This window comes from Peromyscus leucopus, chromosome 16_21 (assembly GCF_004664715.2).
Source record: "Peromyscus leucopus breed LL Stock chromosome 16_21, UCI_PerLeu_2.1, whole genome shotgun sequence".
Lineage (NCBI taxonomy): Eukaryota > Metazoa > Chordata > Mammalia > Rodentia > Cricetidae > Peromyscus > Peromyscus leucopus.
Genome location: NC_051084.1, coordinates 49,293,225 through 49,308,562, shown reverse-complemented (window position 1 = coordinate 49,308,562; position 15,338 = coordinate 49,293,225). Strand labels below are relative to the sequence as shown.

The 15,338-nt window shown below is 45.4% G+C and overlaps 2 protein-coding genes across 13 annotated transcripts in view; one reads left to right on the top strand and one right to left on the bottom strand.

Moving 5' to 3' along the window:
* Positions 1-12,724, bottom strand: part of Bend6 (BEN domain containing 6) — a 67,009-nt gene extending 54,285 nt beyond the window's left edge. For both annotated transcript variants that reach the window (XM_028865377.2, XM_028865378.2), the window contains exon 1: positions 12,519-12,724. The gene's annotated coding sequence lies outside the window, so the exon portion shown is untranslated. The remainder of the gene's footprint in view (positions 1-12,518) is intronic.
* A 480-nt stretch (positions 12,725-13,204) lies between these two features.
* Dst (dystonin) overlaps positions 13,205-15,338 on the top strand; it is a 436,213-nt gene continuing 434,079 nt past the window's right edge. For 5 of the 11 annotated variants that reach the window (XM_037199850.1, XM_037199849.1, XM_028865355.2 and 2 more), the window contains exons 1-2: positions 13,205-13,471; positions 14,056-14,090. In XM_037199850.1, coding sequence (XP_037055745.1) covers positions 13,291-13,471; positions 14,056-14,090 — 216 coding nt within the window. In that variant the 5' untranslated portion in view covers positions 13,205-13,290. The remainder of the gene's footprint in view (positions 13,472-14,055; positions 14,091-15,338) is intronic. The other 6 variants (XM_028865356.2, XM_028865362.2, XM_028865360.2 and 3 more) reach the window with 3 other exon arrangements.

Below are 15,338 nucleotides of genomic sequence, written 5' to 3'. Positions count from 1 at the left end.
TATTTTTTATTTTGTGGAACATCTTATTCATCTTCAAAGTTCAGAGTAAGGTCTGATCACTATGTTTTTTTTTTTTTTTTTTAAAGTAAGTATATTCTATAACTTTAATGACTTTTAAATCAATTTTTAAATTCACTAATGTAGTAATTTTGATACCAGAATCAATGCTTACACATAAAAACAAGAAGTAATTCAACTCTTAAACACTAATTTATCTAATCAATTGAAACATGAAAGGACAAGCTAGTTTTCTTTGAAATAGCTATCCTATATTGATGGCATATATTAATGAAATAACTGGTTCCTATTTATCAATGTCTCCATTAATTTTGAGTTTTCTAAACTTTCCTATTTTAGGTCTAAACACGTATTTCAGATAATTACTTAATAAATCATCTTAAGTGGTTTTCCCCTTTATCCACTACTAATAAATTCCTCTTCTTATTCTAATATTCATGCCACCTTGAAGCAACATTAAAATTAAAAATTGTATAAAATGATCAGCTACATTATACATCCTAACAGGTTATTTCCCTGCCTCCTAGGTAGATGTCATTAAGAGAAATACACTCATAAGGAAAAAGAATAATATATCCATATATACACATTTATGAGCAGAGTCTTCTACTATCAATAAATCCATCAGAGTAGTGAAAGTGGAGGGGGATGTCAGGAAGGAGCACTCTTTCCCACAGGAGCACGGGCAAGGCTATGACAGCTTGTCAAAACCATAACCAGAAAAACGTTGAAAGTGGAGAACGAGGGTACAGTTGCTTTCACATATCCACAGGGTTTCCCACGCGTCATCCAACTGATCACACAGATAGAAGGTGTCGGGGAAAGGTCGCGTCCTGACCATACTTGTAGATAGATGTTTTTCTTGCCTTTATTCCTTATTTAGGAATACAATTTGTAAAACAAACCAACAACAGGATGACTATCATCCTATATTGTTTAGGACACAAAGACAAGGTAAAAACCATATTGGGCTATGCAATCTAAGTAATCAAGAGCCGACTTAAAGTACATGTGAGGATGTGTGCAGGTTGTATGAAAACACTATGCTGTTTGTTAGGAGGCAGTGAAGTCTCCGTGGGGTTTGCTGTTCTAAGGCAATTCTCCTTAGAGATGACGGGCTGATCAATAGAAGCCCAAAGGAGAGGAAATGATGTATATAATCCCAGGAAGCCACACAAAATCATGGAAGGACAATAGATGGGGCAGTAGGGCAAAGCATATGACCTAACCTCAGGGTTCTGGAGTGTTCGAGGCTGCCAGGAGCGGGAGAGTCAGCGTTGATGGTCTTTCGAGAACGAGTTTGTGAGCTGTTAATTCTCGAGTGTGGAGAAGCCAGACCTTAGGAAACCCATCCTTGTAAGAAATGGCAGGAAAGCTTATGTAGAAACTTTTTCTAAGTAGAAGCAAAGTGTCTGTGAGTGGTGTTAATCTTCCAGTTTAAACCTCATCCGGACACACTAGATGGTGAAGCAGGCCACACGCGGGGTGATAAATAGCGTCTCTAGCACCAAACCATCTGGGTCCACAGCCCTGGCTCTCAGTATCCACTCTGCTGTAGCCTGCTGCCCATCTGTAAAGTGGAGATGCTAACAGTACCACGTTGGGCTTGCCGTCTTAGTTAGATGACTATTATACTCATTAACAGTAATATTTTAATTATTAATTGATTCCTCCCATATAAAGTTAGATTAAATATGTGGGAGTAGGAGGGATCTTTAAAATAGAGGAGGTTGGACGGGACTCAAAAAACATGCCTGATTAATCTCAGTGTCTAAGATGTTTATGACAGAAAGCTCAACTTCCCGTAAATAAAAAAGTTATCGGCACTACATTTTTTTTTAAATGAAGGATAAATAGCAGCTGCTTTCCAAAAATGAATCTATCTGGTTCCTCCCAACTTGCTTAGCAACTTGGAGGTGCTAGTTCATATTTACCCAAGGGATGGGAATGGGCACACGAGACTGAAACACTAAGAATGAAAATGATAAAATTTGAATGACAGGAATCTTATTAGATTCAAAGTTTCTTCGAGGTGGACCAGGACAATTTCTCACAAGCTAAATAAAAAGAGAAGCATATACCTTGTGTGCTGGGAAACCTCAGCTACTCTGCCTAAGCGCCAGTTTAGTCCTCAACAATCTGGGTAGAGCTTATTCTAAAAATAACTGGAATAGCTGCTACCCAGCAATCCCTGGTAGGAATTCCTTCGGGTGAGGGGCTGCAGTGGGCGGGAGGCCATGAGGATGAAAGCATACAACAGGAAGGACTTTTTTGAAGGGCTAAGGAGTTCTTAATTCCACTTGCTAGCTGTATGGTCCTTGGGGGGGGGGCATGGCAGATACCTTACATTCTAAGCTCTAGGGTACTCATGGAAGATAAGTGTAAGTGTAGCCCTAACTCATGGTTGCTGTGTCTATGGAATAAATGTAAGTAAAGCATTTTAGCTATGATCACAAATAACCAGGGTGTCTGTATCAAGGTAGCCAGCCGTTCAGTACTGAAGGAGACTAAAGCATGCCGTCCTGTGCCTCTCTGCCAGGCAACTTCCAGTGTGCTATGGCGCTCCACAATCCAGGCACTAACAGCCAGGTTTATTTTAGGCAGGCCTCTCATATTGGTCTTTTTCATTGCTGTGACGGAAACCCTGAAAACTTCAACTTCAGGAAGGGTTTATTTTGGCTGAGTTTGAGTGAAGGCAGTCCGCTCTGGTGGAGAAGCCACAGCCGTAAGAGTGTGAGGTCAGGAAGCAGGCTTCCCTTTTCCTTAGTCATTCAGTCTTGTACTCAGGCCTTTCTTCTCTGTTAAACCTCGTTGGAAAGACCTTGACAAACACACCTAGAGATGTGTCTCCTAGGTAGTTCCTGATCTACTCAACTTGACAGTTCCGGCTAACCATCACATTTCACAGCCTAAGCTGGTCTGAAACTTGCAAGCCTCCTGCTTCCACCCTCTGAGTGGGGGGATTTCAAGCGTGCTCCCCCATGCCTCAGCTCGAGACTAGCTCACCAGGCTGCAGGTCGACAGGAAGTCTGGGACAGGAACCGCAGCCCTGCAGTATCCTCTCACGGTAGATCACTATCTCATGCCAGATGGCCATGGGATGCTGCAAAGAACAGCAGGCAACTACTAGGCCTGCATGAGTCAGCCGTCTTAAGGCCCTTAAGGGACGATGAGTCAAAGTCCATTTCTGTGTGGAATGCATGAGCATTCCTGTCCCTTCTCCACTGACTGGAGGGACGAACACTGTGTCCACTCCTCACTATTTAGACAGGCAGAAGGGAATTTGGAGGAAACAGAACTTTTAAGACTGAGAGATAAGGGTGCTTCAGGACACTAGATCTGAAAATCTGGAGTTTGACAGCCACACAATGAAATAAAAAGTCTCACAACAGAAGCTGTGACAGAATGTAGTTATGCTGATGAAATACTGAAGCCTCTTGTCTGGGCATATGGCAGGGAGCAAGAACTGACGCCTACAAGGATGCCCCAGCAGCATGTCAATGGAGTGCATTCTGTGATGCTGTAACAGAAAAGCACAGGTTTGGTCCTTTACAGAGAACAGAACTGTATTGGATTGTGCTGAAGCTATAACTCAGTGATAGTGTGCTCACCTAGCATGGGCAAGGCCCTGAGTTCAATCCCCAGTACTTCCAATATCTATCTATCTATCTATCTATCTATCTATCTATCTATCTATCTACCTACCTACGTACCTATCTATCTATCTATCTATCTATCTATCTATCATTTGTATACACACATATATATGGATGAACACACACCACACACCACATATACACACACTCAGACTTCTGGAGTCTGAGAAGCATCAGCACGTAATTAGAACTCTCTTGCTGCCTCATCTCAAGGCAGAAGAAGAGAGGGAAAGAGGAAGAAGCAGAACTTGCCCTTTTATAACCCACTTTTAAGATAGGGACATTAACTTCACATAAGCCTTCACAAGGTTCTACTTAAGAGTTTTACCTCCCAATACTCCATAATAGCAATCAAATTTCAACACGCACTTCAGAAGGGACAAATTACAAGCCACAGCATTCTGCCTTTGGTGGAAGGCTGGAAATCATGAGTAGGCAGAGCTGAGATTTTTTTTTTTCCCATATGAACTAGATCCCTAGAAACTCCCTACAGATTCCAAGCTGCAAACTCCTACAGGAGAGCTATGGTAGAGCTGGGGCTGCCAAGGCTGTAGGTTTTGAAATGTAAACTCTTCTACATTCTAAATGAGTATGTTTGCTGTGTGTTTTCCGATTCTACTCCACAAGTGTCCGGGGCTATATAGACATTTTCATGCACTTTTCTTTCTGATCCCAAGGATTCTTAGGATATTCTTACACTAGGATTGTTTCAAAAACCTCTGAAACGATGTGTTATTGAAAAAGCTTTTCAACAATCACTAGGTACTCATGCAATTTTCTTGGTATATAGTATTTCTTCCCTTTTAAGTGATACTATTCTTTCAGATGATGAACAAATTGATGCAATAGCATAAAATATTCAATGTAGAAAATAAATTTTAAAATTAATGTGAAAGTCCTAAAGTTTTAAAAATAAAACTACATTTTAAACGTGGCTGTAGCTTTATTATCAGGAAGATATTAAATTGAACTAATGAATACTAATTAATATTTTATTCATTTATAGAATTTATTTTGCGACTGTGAAGATCTTACAGTGCCAGGCATGATGGTACATAACTTTAATCCCAGCACTTGGGAGGCAGAGGCAAGCGGATCTCTGTGAGTTGAAAGCCATCCTGGTTTACATACTGAGTTCCAGTCCAGCTAGAGCTACACATCAAGACCCTGTCTCTAACCAACCAGACAACCAACCAACAACCCCTCTCGCTCCCTAAAAAAAGAACGTTGGAATGCCAGAAATCATACGACAAACCTCACGTTGAAACTACCCAGGAATGAATTTTGGTTTTCAAGTTGTCTTTGTAAACTGTACATTCTTAGAAATGCTAGAGGTGTTTTACACCATCTGGATAAGAATGAACTCTATGATTTATGACTCTAACAGCTTCATGACTCGATTTATGAAAAGCTCTTAAAATTCCCACCAGCAGTTCCTACAACCGTGAGTAAATCATCTGGCCAAATGCTTCAGTATTTTGCTGCATGACTCAATGCTCTGTGCAATGTGGAAGCTACATAAATGAGTTCTGGTTGCTTGTGGATACTACTACTTCCTCAAAAGTGTCTGCGGAGTATTGGCGTGTAGATGAGTTCCAGTAGAATACTGATTCTGGGGGTTTTTAAGTTACCAAACTTCGGACATTTTTTTGAACTCTGTAAGCTCAGACACATTTTTTCCCTCCACAGTATTATTATCAATCTTGATGCTGTTAAAAGTACAGTCTGAAGCGATTCTATTAGAAACATTTTCTCTTATAATAATGCCTCTATATTATTTTAAATGATGTTATTATGATAATATGTGTAGAAAGTCCTTTTGAGGGCATGTTTGCTGAAAATGACGTTTGATATCGCTGAAAATGACAACCATTTTCCCAAACTCACATCAAATGTGAGCCACTGCATGATCGCCTTCCTGATCCTCGTGACTGAAATCACCAGATAGTCAAGGTTACATCATCCCAATTAGATTATCCCAATTATATCTTCCCAGTGATGTAGCTTCTTTGCCTTTCTCTATAAGCACATGAAAAGTACTTCACCTAAGAACAAGTAGACGACTTGTCCAATGTGACTTATGAGTAATATACTGCTAGCCAGAGTAATTCTTATGCATTTCATTTTGTTTGTTTTCAAGGAGGCAATATTTGAAGGCATTATTCTTTTATGATTACCAACTGGATAGTTTAGAAGTCTTTATTACACTCCAAAGAATCCCCTATTATCTTTTTATTTTCCAAGACAAGGTTTCTCTGTGTAGCCCTGGCTATCCTACAACTAGCTCTGTAGTTCTGTAGATCAGGCTGGCCTTGAACTCAGAGATGCCCTTGCCATTGCCTCTGAAGTGCTAGGATTAAAGGCGTGTGCCACCACTGCCTGGCTTATCTTTTTTTTTTTTTAAAAGATTTTATTATTATGTGAATATTTATGTGCCTGTGTGAACATGAGTCCAGGTGCCCTCAGAAGCCAGAGGCATCTAATCTTTGCTAGAGCTAGAGTTATAAGTTATAAATCACTCGGAACTGAACTCATTCATGTCCTTTGTAAGAGCAGTCTGTGCTCTTAACTGCTGAGCCATCTCTCCAGCCTCCCGTATCTTTTTATTATTATATTGTTGTGTGTGCACATTTGTGTTCATGAGGTGTACGTGTGTGGGTGCAGACAGGGCATGTAGCACATGTGTTCAGAGGAAAGCTATGGAGAAGGTGCTCATCTTCTACCTTATGTTGATCCTGAGGGTTGAATTCAGGGCACATGGGCAAGCACCTTACCTGCTGAGTTATCTTACTGGCCCTCATATCTTTTTAAAAATTTTTCTTCTTTTCAATTTGATATTATAATTTAATTACATCATTTCTCCTCTCCTTTCCTCCAACCAAACCCTTCCATATACCCCTCCTTGCTCTCATTCAAATTCATAGCCTCGTATTTTCATTAATTATTGTTATATACTTGTATATATACACACACACACACACACATATATATATATATATATATATATATTCCCATATATAATCTGCTCAGTCTGTGTAACGTTACTTGTATGTTTGTAGGGCTAACCACTTGGTGTTGGATATTCAATTGGTATGCTCTTCCCTGAGGAAGAGCACCTCTCCCACTCCCAGCATTCCTTAGTTGCCTGCAGTTCTTCGTATAGGGTCTCCAGGGCCTTCCCCACCCACTTGGCATGTCTGTTGTTGTCCTTACTCAGGTGATGTTTAGGCAGTCATGCTGTTGAGACTTGATGGGTGTAGTTGTGATATTACTAGGAATGGGGAGGAGTAGTGGCACACGACCACAGCAAACTCCCTGATCCTCTGGCTCTCACAGTCCCTCTACCCCCTCTTCTGCAATGTCCCTGGAGCCTTAGGTGCGGGAGTGTTTTGTAAATGTACCCACTGGCACTGGGCTCCATGACTGCATTTTGATTGGTTGTGGTTCTCTACAACGCTTTCTGTCTGTTGCAAAGAGAAGGTTCCTGGATGAGAGGTGAGGAGTACACTTCTCGGTGGGTGCAAGGACACATATTGAGAATGTAGCTAGGGACTCTGCTGATTTCGTACAGCGCCGGTTATAGATTCTTCTCCAAGATCCGTGACTTCACTGGCCTTGAGAAGTTTCCAGCACCAAGCATGATTTCCCTCTTGTTACGTGGGCTTTAAGGCCAGCCAGAGGAGAGCTGTTGGTTACTGGCAAGGCATGTGTGCCATAACTGCACCTTAGGGTTATGGGGCTTTGTTGGTCATGGTTGTGGTTCGTCGGTGTCATAGCTGGGCTGGATAGGACTGTCGGTTGCTTTCCTCCTGTGGAAGCTTGCATGGAGTCTTCTGTTACTGTGAAAGCTAGTCTTCAGGGAGGAGGCACGCAGGTCAGTTCTGGCTCAGGGCCCTGGGTCTGAAGTGCAGGGTGTCTTCATTGATAGTAAGTTGTTGGTCAGGGTTGTCCAGGAGACTCCCTAAGCGTACAGCCTATTGCTATTGTCCTCGGTTGTCCCTCAAAGGTAGAAGGTAAGTCCCCACACCTTTTAAATTTTTATTTAATGACGACAATGTCATACACGTATATGATGTATTTTGGTAATATTCACCAGTCATTATCCTCTTTTACCCCCCATATCTTTCCTTAAAAATAAATTTTCAAGTCTAATGTCATAGTCAGAGCTGCTGGAAAGGAAACTATGGACAGGGAGGCATCCTAACTAGTGAGGCTGCACGTTAACTCTGCAGTGTGAAAAGTGGCCTTCACCATTTCATGGGCGGGGTCTGAGACTGGGTGAAAGGGAAAGAGGATGCTGAGCCTGCACTTAACACTCCCTGCTTCTGACTGTGATGCAATGTGACAAACTGCCTCAAGCTCTGTCCGCCATGGCTTCTCTGGTGAGATGAACTATAACTTTGACCTGAAAGCTGAAACAAACCCCATTTCCCCAAAGTTCCTTTTTACCACAGCAAAAGGAAACAAACAAACAAACAAACAACCATGGTCCATCATTCAAGTTTCTAGAAACTTCCATCTAGACCCGTGGTTCTTCCTAGTGCTGAGACCGTTTAAAACAGTTCCTCATGTTGTGGTGACCCCCAAACATAACGTTATTTTCATTGCTATTTCATAACTGTCACTTTGCTACTGTTTTGAATTTTTGTTTTTTGTTTTTTTTCGAGACAGGGTTTCTTTGTGTAGCTTTGCGCCTTTTCCTGGAACTCTCTTGGTAGACCAGGCTGGCCTCGAACTCACAGAGATCCGCCTGCCTCTGCCTCCCGAGTGCTGGGATTAAAGGCGTGCGCCACCACCGCCGGGCTTGACTGTTATGAATTTTAATGTAAATATCTGTGTTTTCTGATGGTCTTAGTGGACTCCTGGGAAAGGGGTCATGACCCACCGGTTGAGAACCACCCGGCTTTACTCAAAGACTTTTGTTGCTTTTAATTTGTTCCCTTCAGTTAAATTTCTCCAAAGATTGTGGACGGTGTCTCCGGGGAGCCCCCTTTTAACTTATTCCCTCTGGAACCCATTCTTGTGTGGCTTAGCCTCTACTACCGCGCACCCATTCAGTCCCCTGGGGTATCTCCTGAGGTCTGCCCCTCCCATTCCTCAGGGCTTTCTGTTTGCCCCAGCAAGCCACGGGGCTGGGACGCTCACCACTGAGCAGTCCTGCCTCCTGCCCTTCCCCAGCCTACAGACAGGAGCCGTCTCCCAAGCTCCAATTCTCCTCTTCAGTCACGTCTTCCGTTTCTGTGATTTCAGTTACAGTCTAGGTGACGACTCTCCCCACATCCGTTTGTGGTTCGGACTTCTCGACCCATATTTACATGGATCTTTCCACACCGTTAACCTTGTTATTCCCTCAAAATTCATTGTTTCCGCTCTGGCTCAGAATCTGAGTCATCTTCCGTTATTTTCTCTCCACAGCCTGGGCTGGACACTCTGCTTCCTCCTAGCATTTCTTCCTGACCTATTAATTAGGAAACTGAGCCACACCTATTGACGCTAGGGAAATCATATGCAAGATACCTCTGCTTTATTAAAACCACTTACTTTCTGGTAGGGTTTATAACACACGTGTGCATATGAGTGGGGACACCCCAGGGACAACCTGAGGTGTGGCACCACAGTGCCAATCCTTCCTTTTTTGGGAAAGGGTCACTTGTTGCCTGTAACTCCATAGATAAGATAGGACTTCTGGCTAGGGCTCCAGGGATCCACCTCCCCAATGCAGGCTTGCCAGGGTTTTTTGTTTTTGTTTTTTTAACATGGGTCTTCATACTTGCAAGGTAATCAGTTTACTGACTGATCAATTTCTCCTGGCCCCCTGAATCCCTGCACTTAACTTACTCTTAACTTTGTGGTAGAGTTAGTACCAGGAAAAACTGAGGAAGGACACACATGAGCAAATTAAAGGTCAAAAATTTGCCTTGGAAGCTTGTGGTTTCAAAGGTTTCAGTCCATCATGGGTGATAAGGTAGAACAGCTCAGATTAGGGCAGCCGAAAAGCGCGCGCGTGCGCGCGCGCACACACACACACACACTCAGAGAGAGAGAGACAGAGAGAGAGACAGAGAGACACAGAGAGAGACAGAGACAGAGGAATATAAGCACGCCCATGTTGTGTTTTTTCTTTATTCCTCTTTCATGCTAGCTGGCCTTCTAGCCTGTGGGGTGATGCTGCTCACATTCAAGGTGAGTCTCCCCACTCACTTAATCGTTCCTGAAAATGTTATCACAAACAAATCTAGGGGTCTGCTTCAATAATCTCTCAGGCATTTCTCCATTTGATGTATAATCTTGTTAGTCCATCAAGATTAACCATCACAAGCCAGGTGTGGTGGTGCATGCCTTTGATCAATGCCCTCTGGAGGCAGAGTCAGGCGGATCTCTATGAGTTCGAGGGCAGCCTGGTCTACAGAGTGAGTTCCAGGACAGCCAGAGCTACACAGAGAGACCCTGTCTCAAAAAACAAAAATAAAAATGAAACAAACAAAAAGATTAACTGTTACAGCCTGCTAGTTAGTGAAGATTAGTAAAGCTCCCTTCTCATACAGGAACTCGACTCCTGTCCACGTAGTGTGTTCCTTATTGGGAAAGTGTCAGGGTCTCAGACTCCGGTTCCTCTGTGGGATTTTGCATAGGTTGGTTTTGCCTGCTCTAACGTTAGTAAGATCCTTCTTTAGCTGTGATGGGGGTGTTACAGTGGTAATTCTCTGTCATGAAAACAATAAATCACAACATTTCCCATTGTGATTTTTCATTTCATGGTATGAGAGATTTGTGTCATGAGCATTCTTTTTCCACCCTTACCTTTAATCTTAAATTTATGACTTTTATATAACATCAATTATTCTTTTAAATGAGAACCCAGCAGGAAGAGAAGGCATAAATACTACTAAATTAATTTCACCAAAGGACAGATTGGCTAATTTGATATATATTGAACTCCAGAATGCATCGCCACACAAACACATAGAAAAAAAACAATTACTAACATGCTATTACTTGGAAAGGAAATGATAAATCAGCAACAAATCAGAAATTAATGGACTCACAGACTAAATTCTTTCAATGACTCAGTTTGTTTATTTTATGTCTCCTTAATATTACTCAGACAAAGAATAGAAATGAATACATATAAAAAGAAGTATTTATAGATCCTATTGCATGCTACTTAAGCATTTGCCTGAGAAGGAAATAAATGATGTTCTTGTATGCAATTGAAACTTGTAAATGGCTGTAGCAAGGCTCAGGATGATAATAATTGCACTAAAGTAAAAGCTCAGAGAACCATATTGCGGTTTACTTTCTTTTTGTTGTTAAAAATGCAGAATTTGGGGGCAAAATGATTACTTTGCTGTGGTTACAGTCTTAGACCTGTTTCCATTCAAAGGTATTTATGCCATTTCAGCTCACTTACAAGCTTTAGTCAGTGAGAAGCATGAGGATGACCTTCCTCAATAGCATTAGTTATTTCTACCCACTGTCTGCAGAAGGCTTTTCCAATACAGTTTAACATGACTCTCTCATGCCCCCTGCTCAGTCAGTGTGATGAATTCTTCCTTTCCTGGTGTGCCACACTTTGCAAGCTCTCAGGATTCTTTTCAGCAACCCCTGCATAATGGATAGGGATGCAGTTTCTTACTGCAGTGGGCTGCAGTATCAGAAATCCTTCAGCTATGTGCACATGGTGCAGTGTTTCCAGGCAGCTCTTCTGACAGTCAGGGACCTGGGAAGCCTGTTTGGCACGCAATGCGCCCTGCAGTCTGACATTCCAGAGTCCACCTTACTCAGTGTCTGAAAGCAAGGTCCCTTCCATTCTCAGCCCCAAACAACTGAGTTACATATCAGTCTGTATTTGTGTTAGGAAACGAGCATGCAAATAAGAGCATTTCCATACTTAGGAGCCTGGCCTTAGGACTAAGCGACATCTTTGTGAATTTCTTTTAATGCTCACGCTTGATAACACCCACCTTAACAGCAGCTAATGGCTAAGCATTTTTGCAGAAGTGCAAATTGGTTTTATATAGTTAGAAAACAATGCAAGCATTCCAATTTTACGAATTATTTAGTCTTCAACCTAGTTACTAGAAATGGCCCAAATGTGGTAATGTATCATTTGTCATATAGCATATAATTGCATGGTCTTTTGGTTTTTATTCTTACGCGAGTAAATGAGACAAAACAAATCACCCAGCCCCACAGAGGGAAAACCAGCATGCCTGAGGGGCAGCAGGGCAGAGTACTGACTGGCCCGCCAAGGCCGCAACACGCTGCAGGATGCTGCCGCAGCTTTAGTTTTCTCGCCAGGTGGCGGAGGCCCTCTGCAGAAGAGCACACCGCAGCGCTCACGCCTTGCCTTCCTGGCACTGGACCAGCGACCACTATCAAGTGTCCAGCAGACAACCACGATATAGTTTTTCTTCCCGAATTATAACGGAATGTAAGGGGTCTGGGAAACGGCGAAGGGGAGAAGGGTGAGTGTGTGCCCACATATGACAGATCACCGTTGGCTAATAGTGCCTAAGAATTTTCTCCCGCAGTATTTACAGGCCAATCAATCACCAACTTCCTTCATCGGTTAGATGCTCACATCTAAAATCACCTCTCCCTCCAAAGACGCTAAGCGAAGCAGGGTTTTATGGCCAGCGCCGGGAATCAAGAGGACCTACGAGCTCCCGTCTGGGCTGAGGATCAGCACCAAGTTTGGGGGTGGGACAGTGCAAGTCTGCAGACCCCGGCGTGCGGTTCGAGCGCCGCTAGATGGGACCTGCTTTGGAGATAGATGGCCCTTCCAGGTGCTCGCGCCTCAGTGCGCAAGGACTACCCCCGCCCCCAAACCAAATAGCTCACCCTGCTGCATCCTCCGAGCCCCAGCCTCCGGGCGGGCGCAGGGAGGCGGGAGCCCCGGTCCCCCCGGCTCCTTGGCGCCCCCTGACGTCGGCCTCCTAGCAGTCGGTCGGTCCACGGAGGCCGCAGAGGCGAAGCCCGGGGGTCCCGCGCACCGCCGCCTGGCGCGTGGCCTGGCGGGCCGCGCGCGCGCGCGCACCGAGCCGTCCTGCGGGAGGGCGCGCCCGCCGCTCGGGCCCGGCTCGCATCCATGTGCGCGCGGCCGCGGCCGCCGCCACCGCCGCCGCCGCCGCAGCCCGTGACGTCACCCACCGAGCCCCCCACCCGCCCGCCCGCCCGCCGGCTCTCCCGCCGCGCCCCGCCCCGCCCCACGTGCGACGGCTTCGCGACGCCGAGGCCTGAGGCGGCCATCCGACGATGCTCTCGGCCGGCTGCGTCCCGGGCGGGGCTGAGCCCGAGGGCCGCGCACGGGCTGGGGCGCCTGCGGAGGGAGGGGCGCGGCTCCCGCCGGCGCGCCGTGTGCTGAGTCATGGCGAGAGCTGCCCGCCGCTCTCCAGCAGTCGTTCCGGGGCCGGCGCGGGGTGTGCAGCCATTGGGCCGCGCGCGGGGCCGCGAGCGCCGGGCTTGACGCGCTGAGCCGCGCTCGCCCGTCTCCGCCGCGCCCGCCCTGCGCCCCGCGCCCTGCGCCCCGCGCCCCGCGCCCCGCGTCCAGCGCGCTCTGCCGCCTCAGCCCCGCACCGCACCGCACTGCACGGCCCCCCGCCTCGCCCGCACCATGATCGCCGCGGCTTTCCTCGTTTTGCTGAGACCCTACAGCATCCAATGTGCTCTCTTCCTCTTGTTGCTTCTGCTGGGCACCATCGCCACCATCATTTTCTTCTGCTGCTGGCACCGCAAGCTCCAGAAAGGGAGGCATCCGATGAAATCGGTCTTTTCGGGGCGTTCCAGAAGCAGAGGTGAGACACGCCGCCGCCGGTGTCTTCTGGGCTAGAAGGGAGGTTGAAGCCTCCTCCTCGGCCGCCCCTGTCCCCCCCTCCCGACTCCCCGTCATTGCCCACTCCTCAAGCTACGTGCATTTATTTATTTAACGAGCCCTGGCCTTTTGCCCTCAAGTCCGTCCTCAGATCACTAGGTTTGGATAAACTCGGAGATTCGGAGGTCCTGGGAGGAAGGATCAGACTCCGTTTCTTAGGGTCAGTTTGCTAAAGCCCAGAAGGTAATTGTAGTGGAATCCTGGGCTGAGACACTCTTACCTTTACACAGCCTTTGCTGGAGCTTGGGGATTAAAAGAAAAAAAAAAAAAAAAAGTAAGGCGTGATAATTGGGGGGCTCCCCTCCCAACTTTGCTGGAACTTCTTGCAGAGAAATCACCTTAGAGACAGATGGTCCAATACTCCCTCCGCCCCGCCCCAAATCTGCCCACCGAATTGGAGAGAGACATCTAGAAGGTGCTTTCCCGAGTCCAGGTTAAGTGAGAAGCAACTCTGCAGGCTGAGAACAAGGAGTTAATGAAGTCTCATTTTCCCTCTTTTCTCCCCAGATGCTGTTCTGAGATCTCATCACTTTCGCTCTGAGGTAATTTATTTAGTCACACTCTCAAGGTCAGAAGTAGCTTTCTTTCCCGGGTACCAGTATTAATCATGTGCGTGTTCAGAAACCAGTAGGGCACGGACTGGGAAGCTTGCAGACCCTAAGCTCAAACTGGCATGCTTCCTTTGAAGTAATTCCACAGTCAAGCCCAGAGAGCGTTGTAACAGATTGTGTGTGTGTGTGTGTAGTTTTGTGTGGAGTTTGCTTTACAAGAGGTGGGAGGGGCAGCCCCTAAAAGTGCAGCAGGCCTTAGAGAACTTAGCCAAGGAATGGCTATCATCAGTTTAGCTTAGAGCCTGTATCTATGGTGCACGCACTTCCTGGGTGCTCACAGAGGTCAGTGGTTGTGCCCTTGGATAAACCCTAGGGTGAAACTACTAGGACGTTATCGCAGAACGGTTTGAACCATATGCACTCCAGCTGAGACTCCAGCTGACAGTCCTCCTGTCTCAGAAAGCTGTCTTCCACGATGGTATTGAGGACACGATAGTGGTGTTGGTGAAGATACACCAGAGAGTATGTACTTGATATTTGTGCTAGGCTATCCCTCTAGTGTAGGTGACTGGACGCTGCCAGTATGTGAGACCGCAATAGGACCAGCTCCAGGTAGGACAAGATACAAGCTCTGCCTGACCCATTGGATTTCTTTAGTTTCCAGATGCCCACTTTCAGTAAGACAGTTTTCTCTCTTTTTGGGGGAAAGTTGCTCGTACCCAGGCGTGGAGGCTGCTTGGCGACACAGCTTCGCAAAGTATTGTGTATATCCCTTCTCCTACAACCTCGTTATTTACCTGAAGTTACTTCACATCTTGTGTTCCTTGTTCATCGGAGGTTTTATTGCATTATTGCATCCAGGCGGATGCTTTGCTGGATTGTGATTCTTTAAGCTCAACTGCATTATAACGTTACTATGTTGCACACTGAGTGATTCTGTTGCCTGTGCCCTGGAAGTGAGAACTCTACTAGTTAAGATTCGTGAGAAAATAACTTGTCAACAGTCAGCAGGCTTGTGTTTAGCTTTGTACTGACTAGCTCTTGGGAGCGGGAAACACAGTTTTGCCATCTGTAAAACAGGGCCAGCAGTACCCTGCAGGGCTGTATGTGGAAACTTATTTTTAAAATTATGTAAAAAAATAATTAGTTCAGAGGAGGTATTTAGTTTTGGGTAGCCATCATACATTTTGTAAAATTGAACTGGAAATTGTCAGTTGTGGTTGCATGCATGTTTAATCC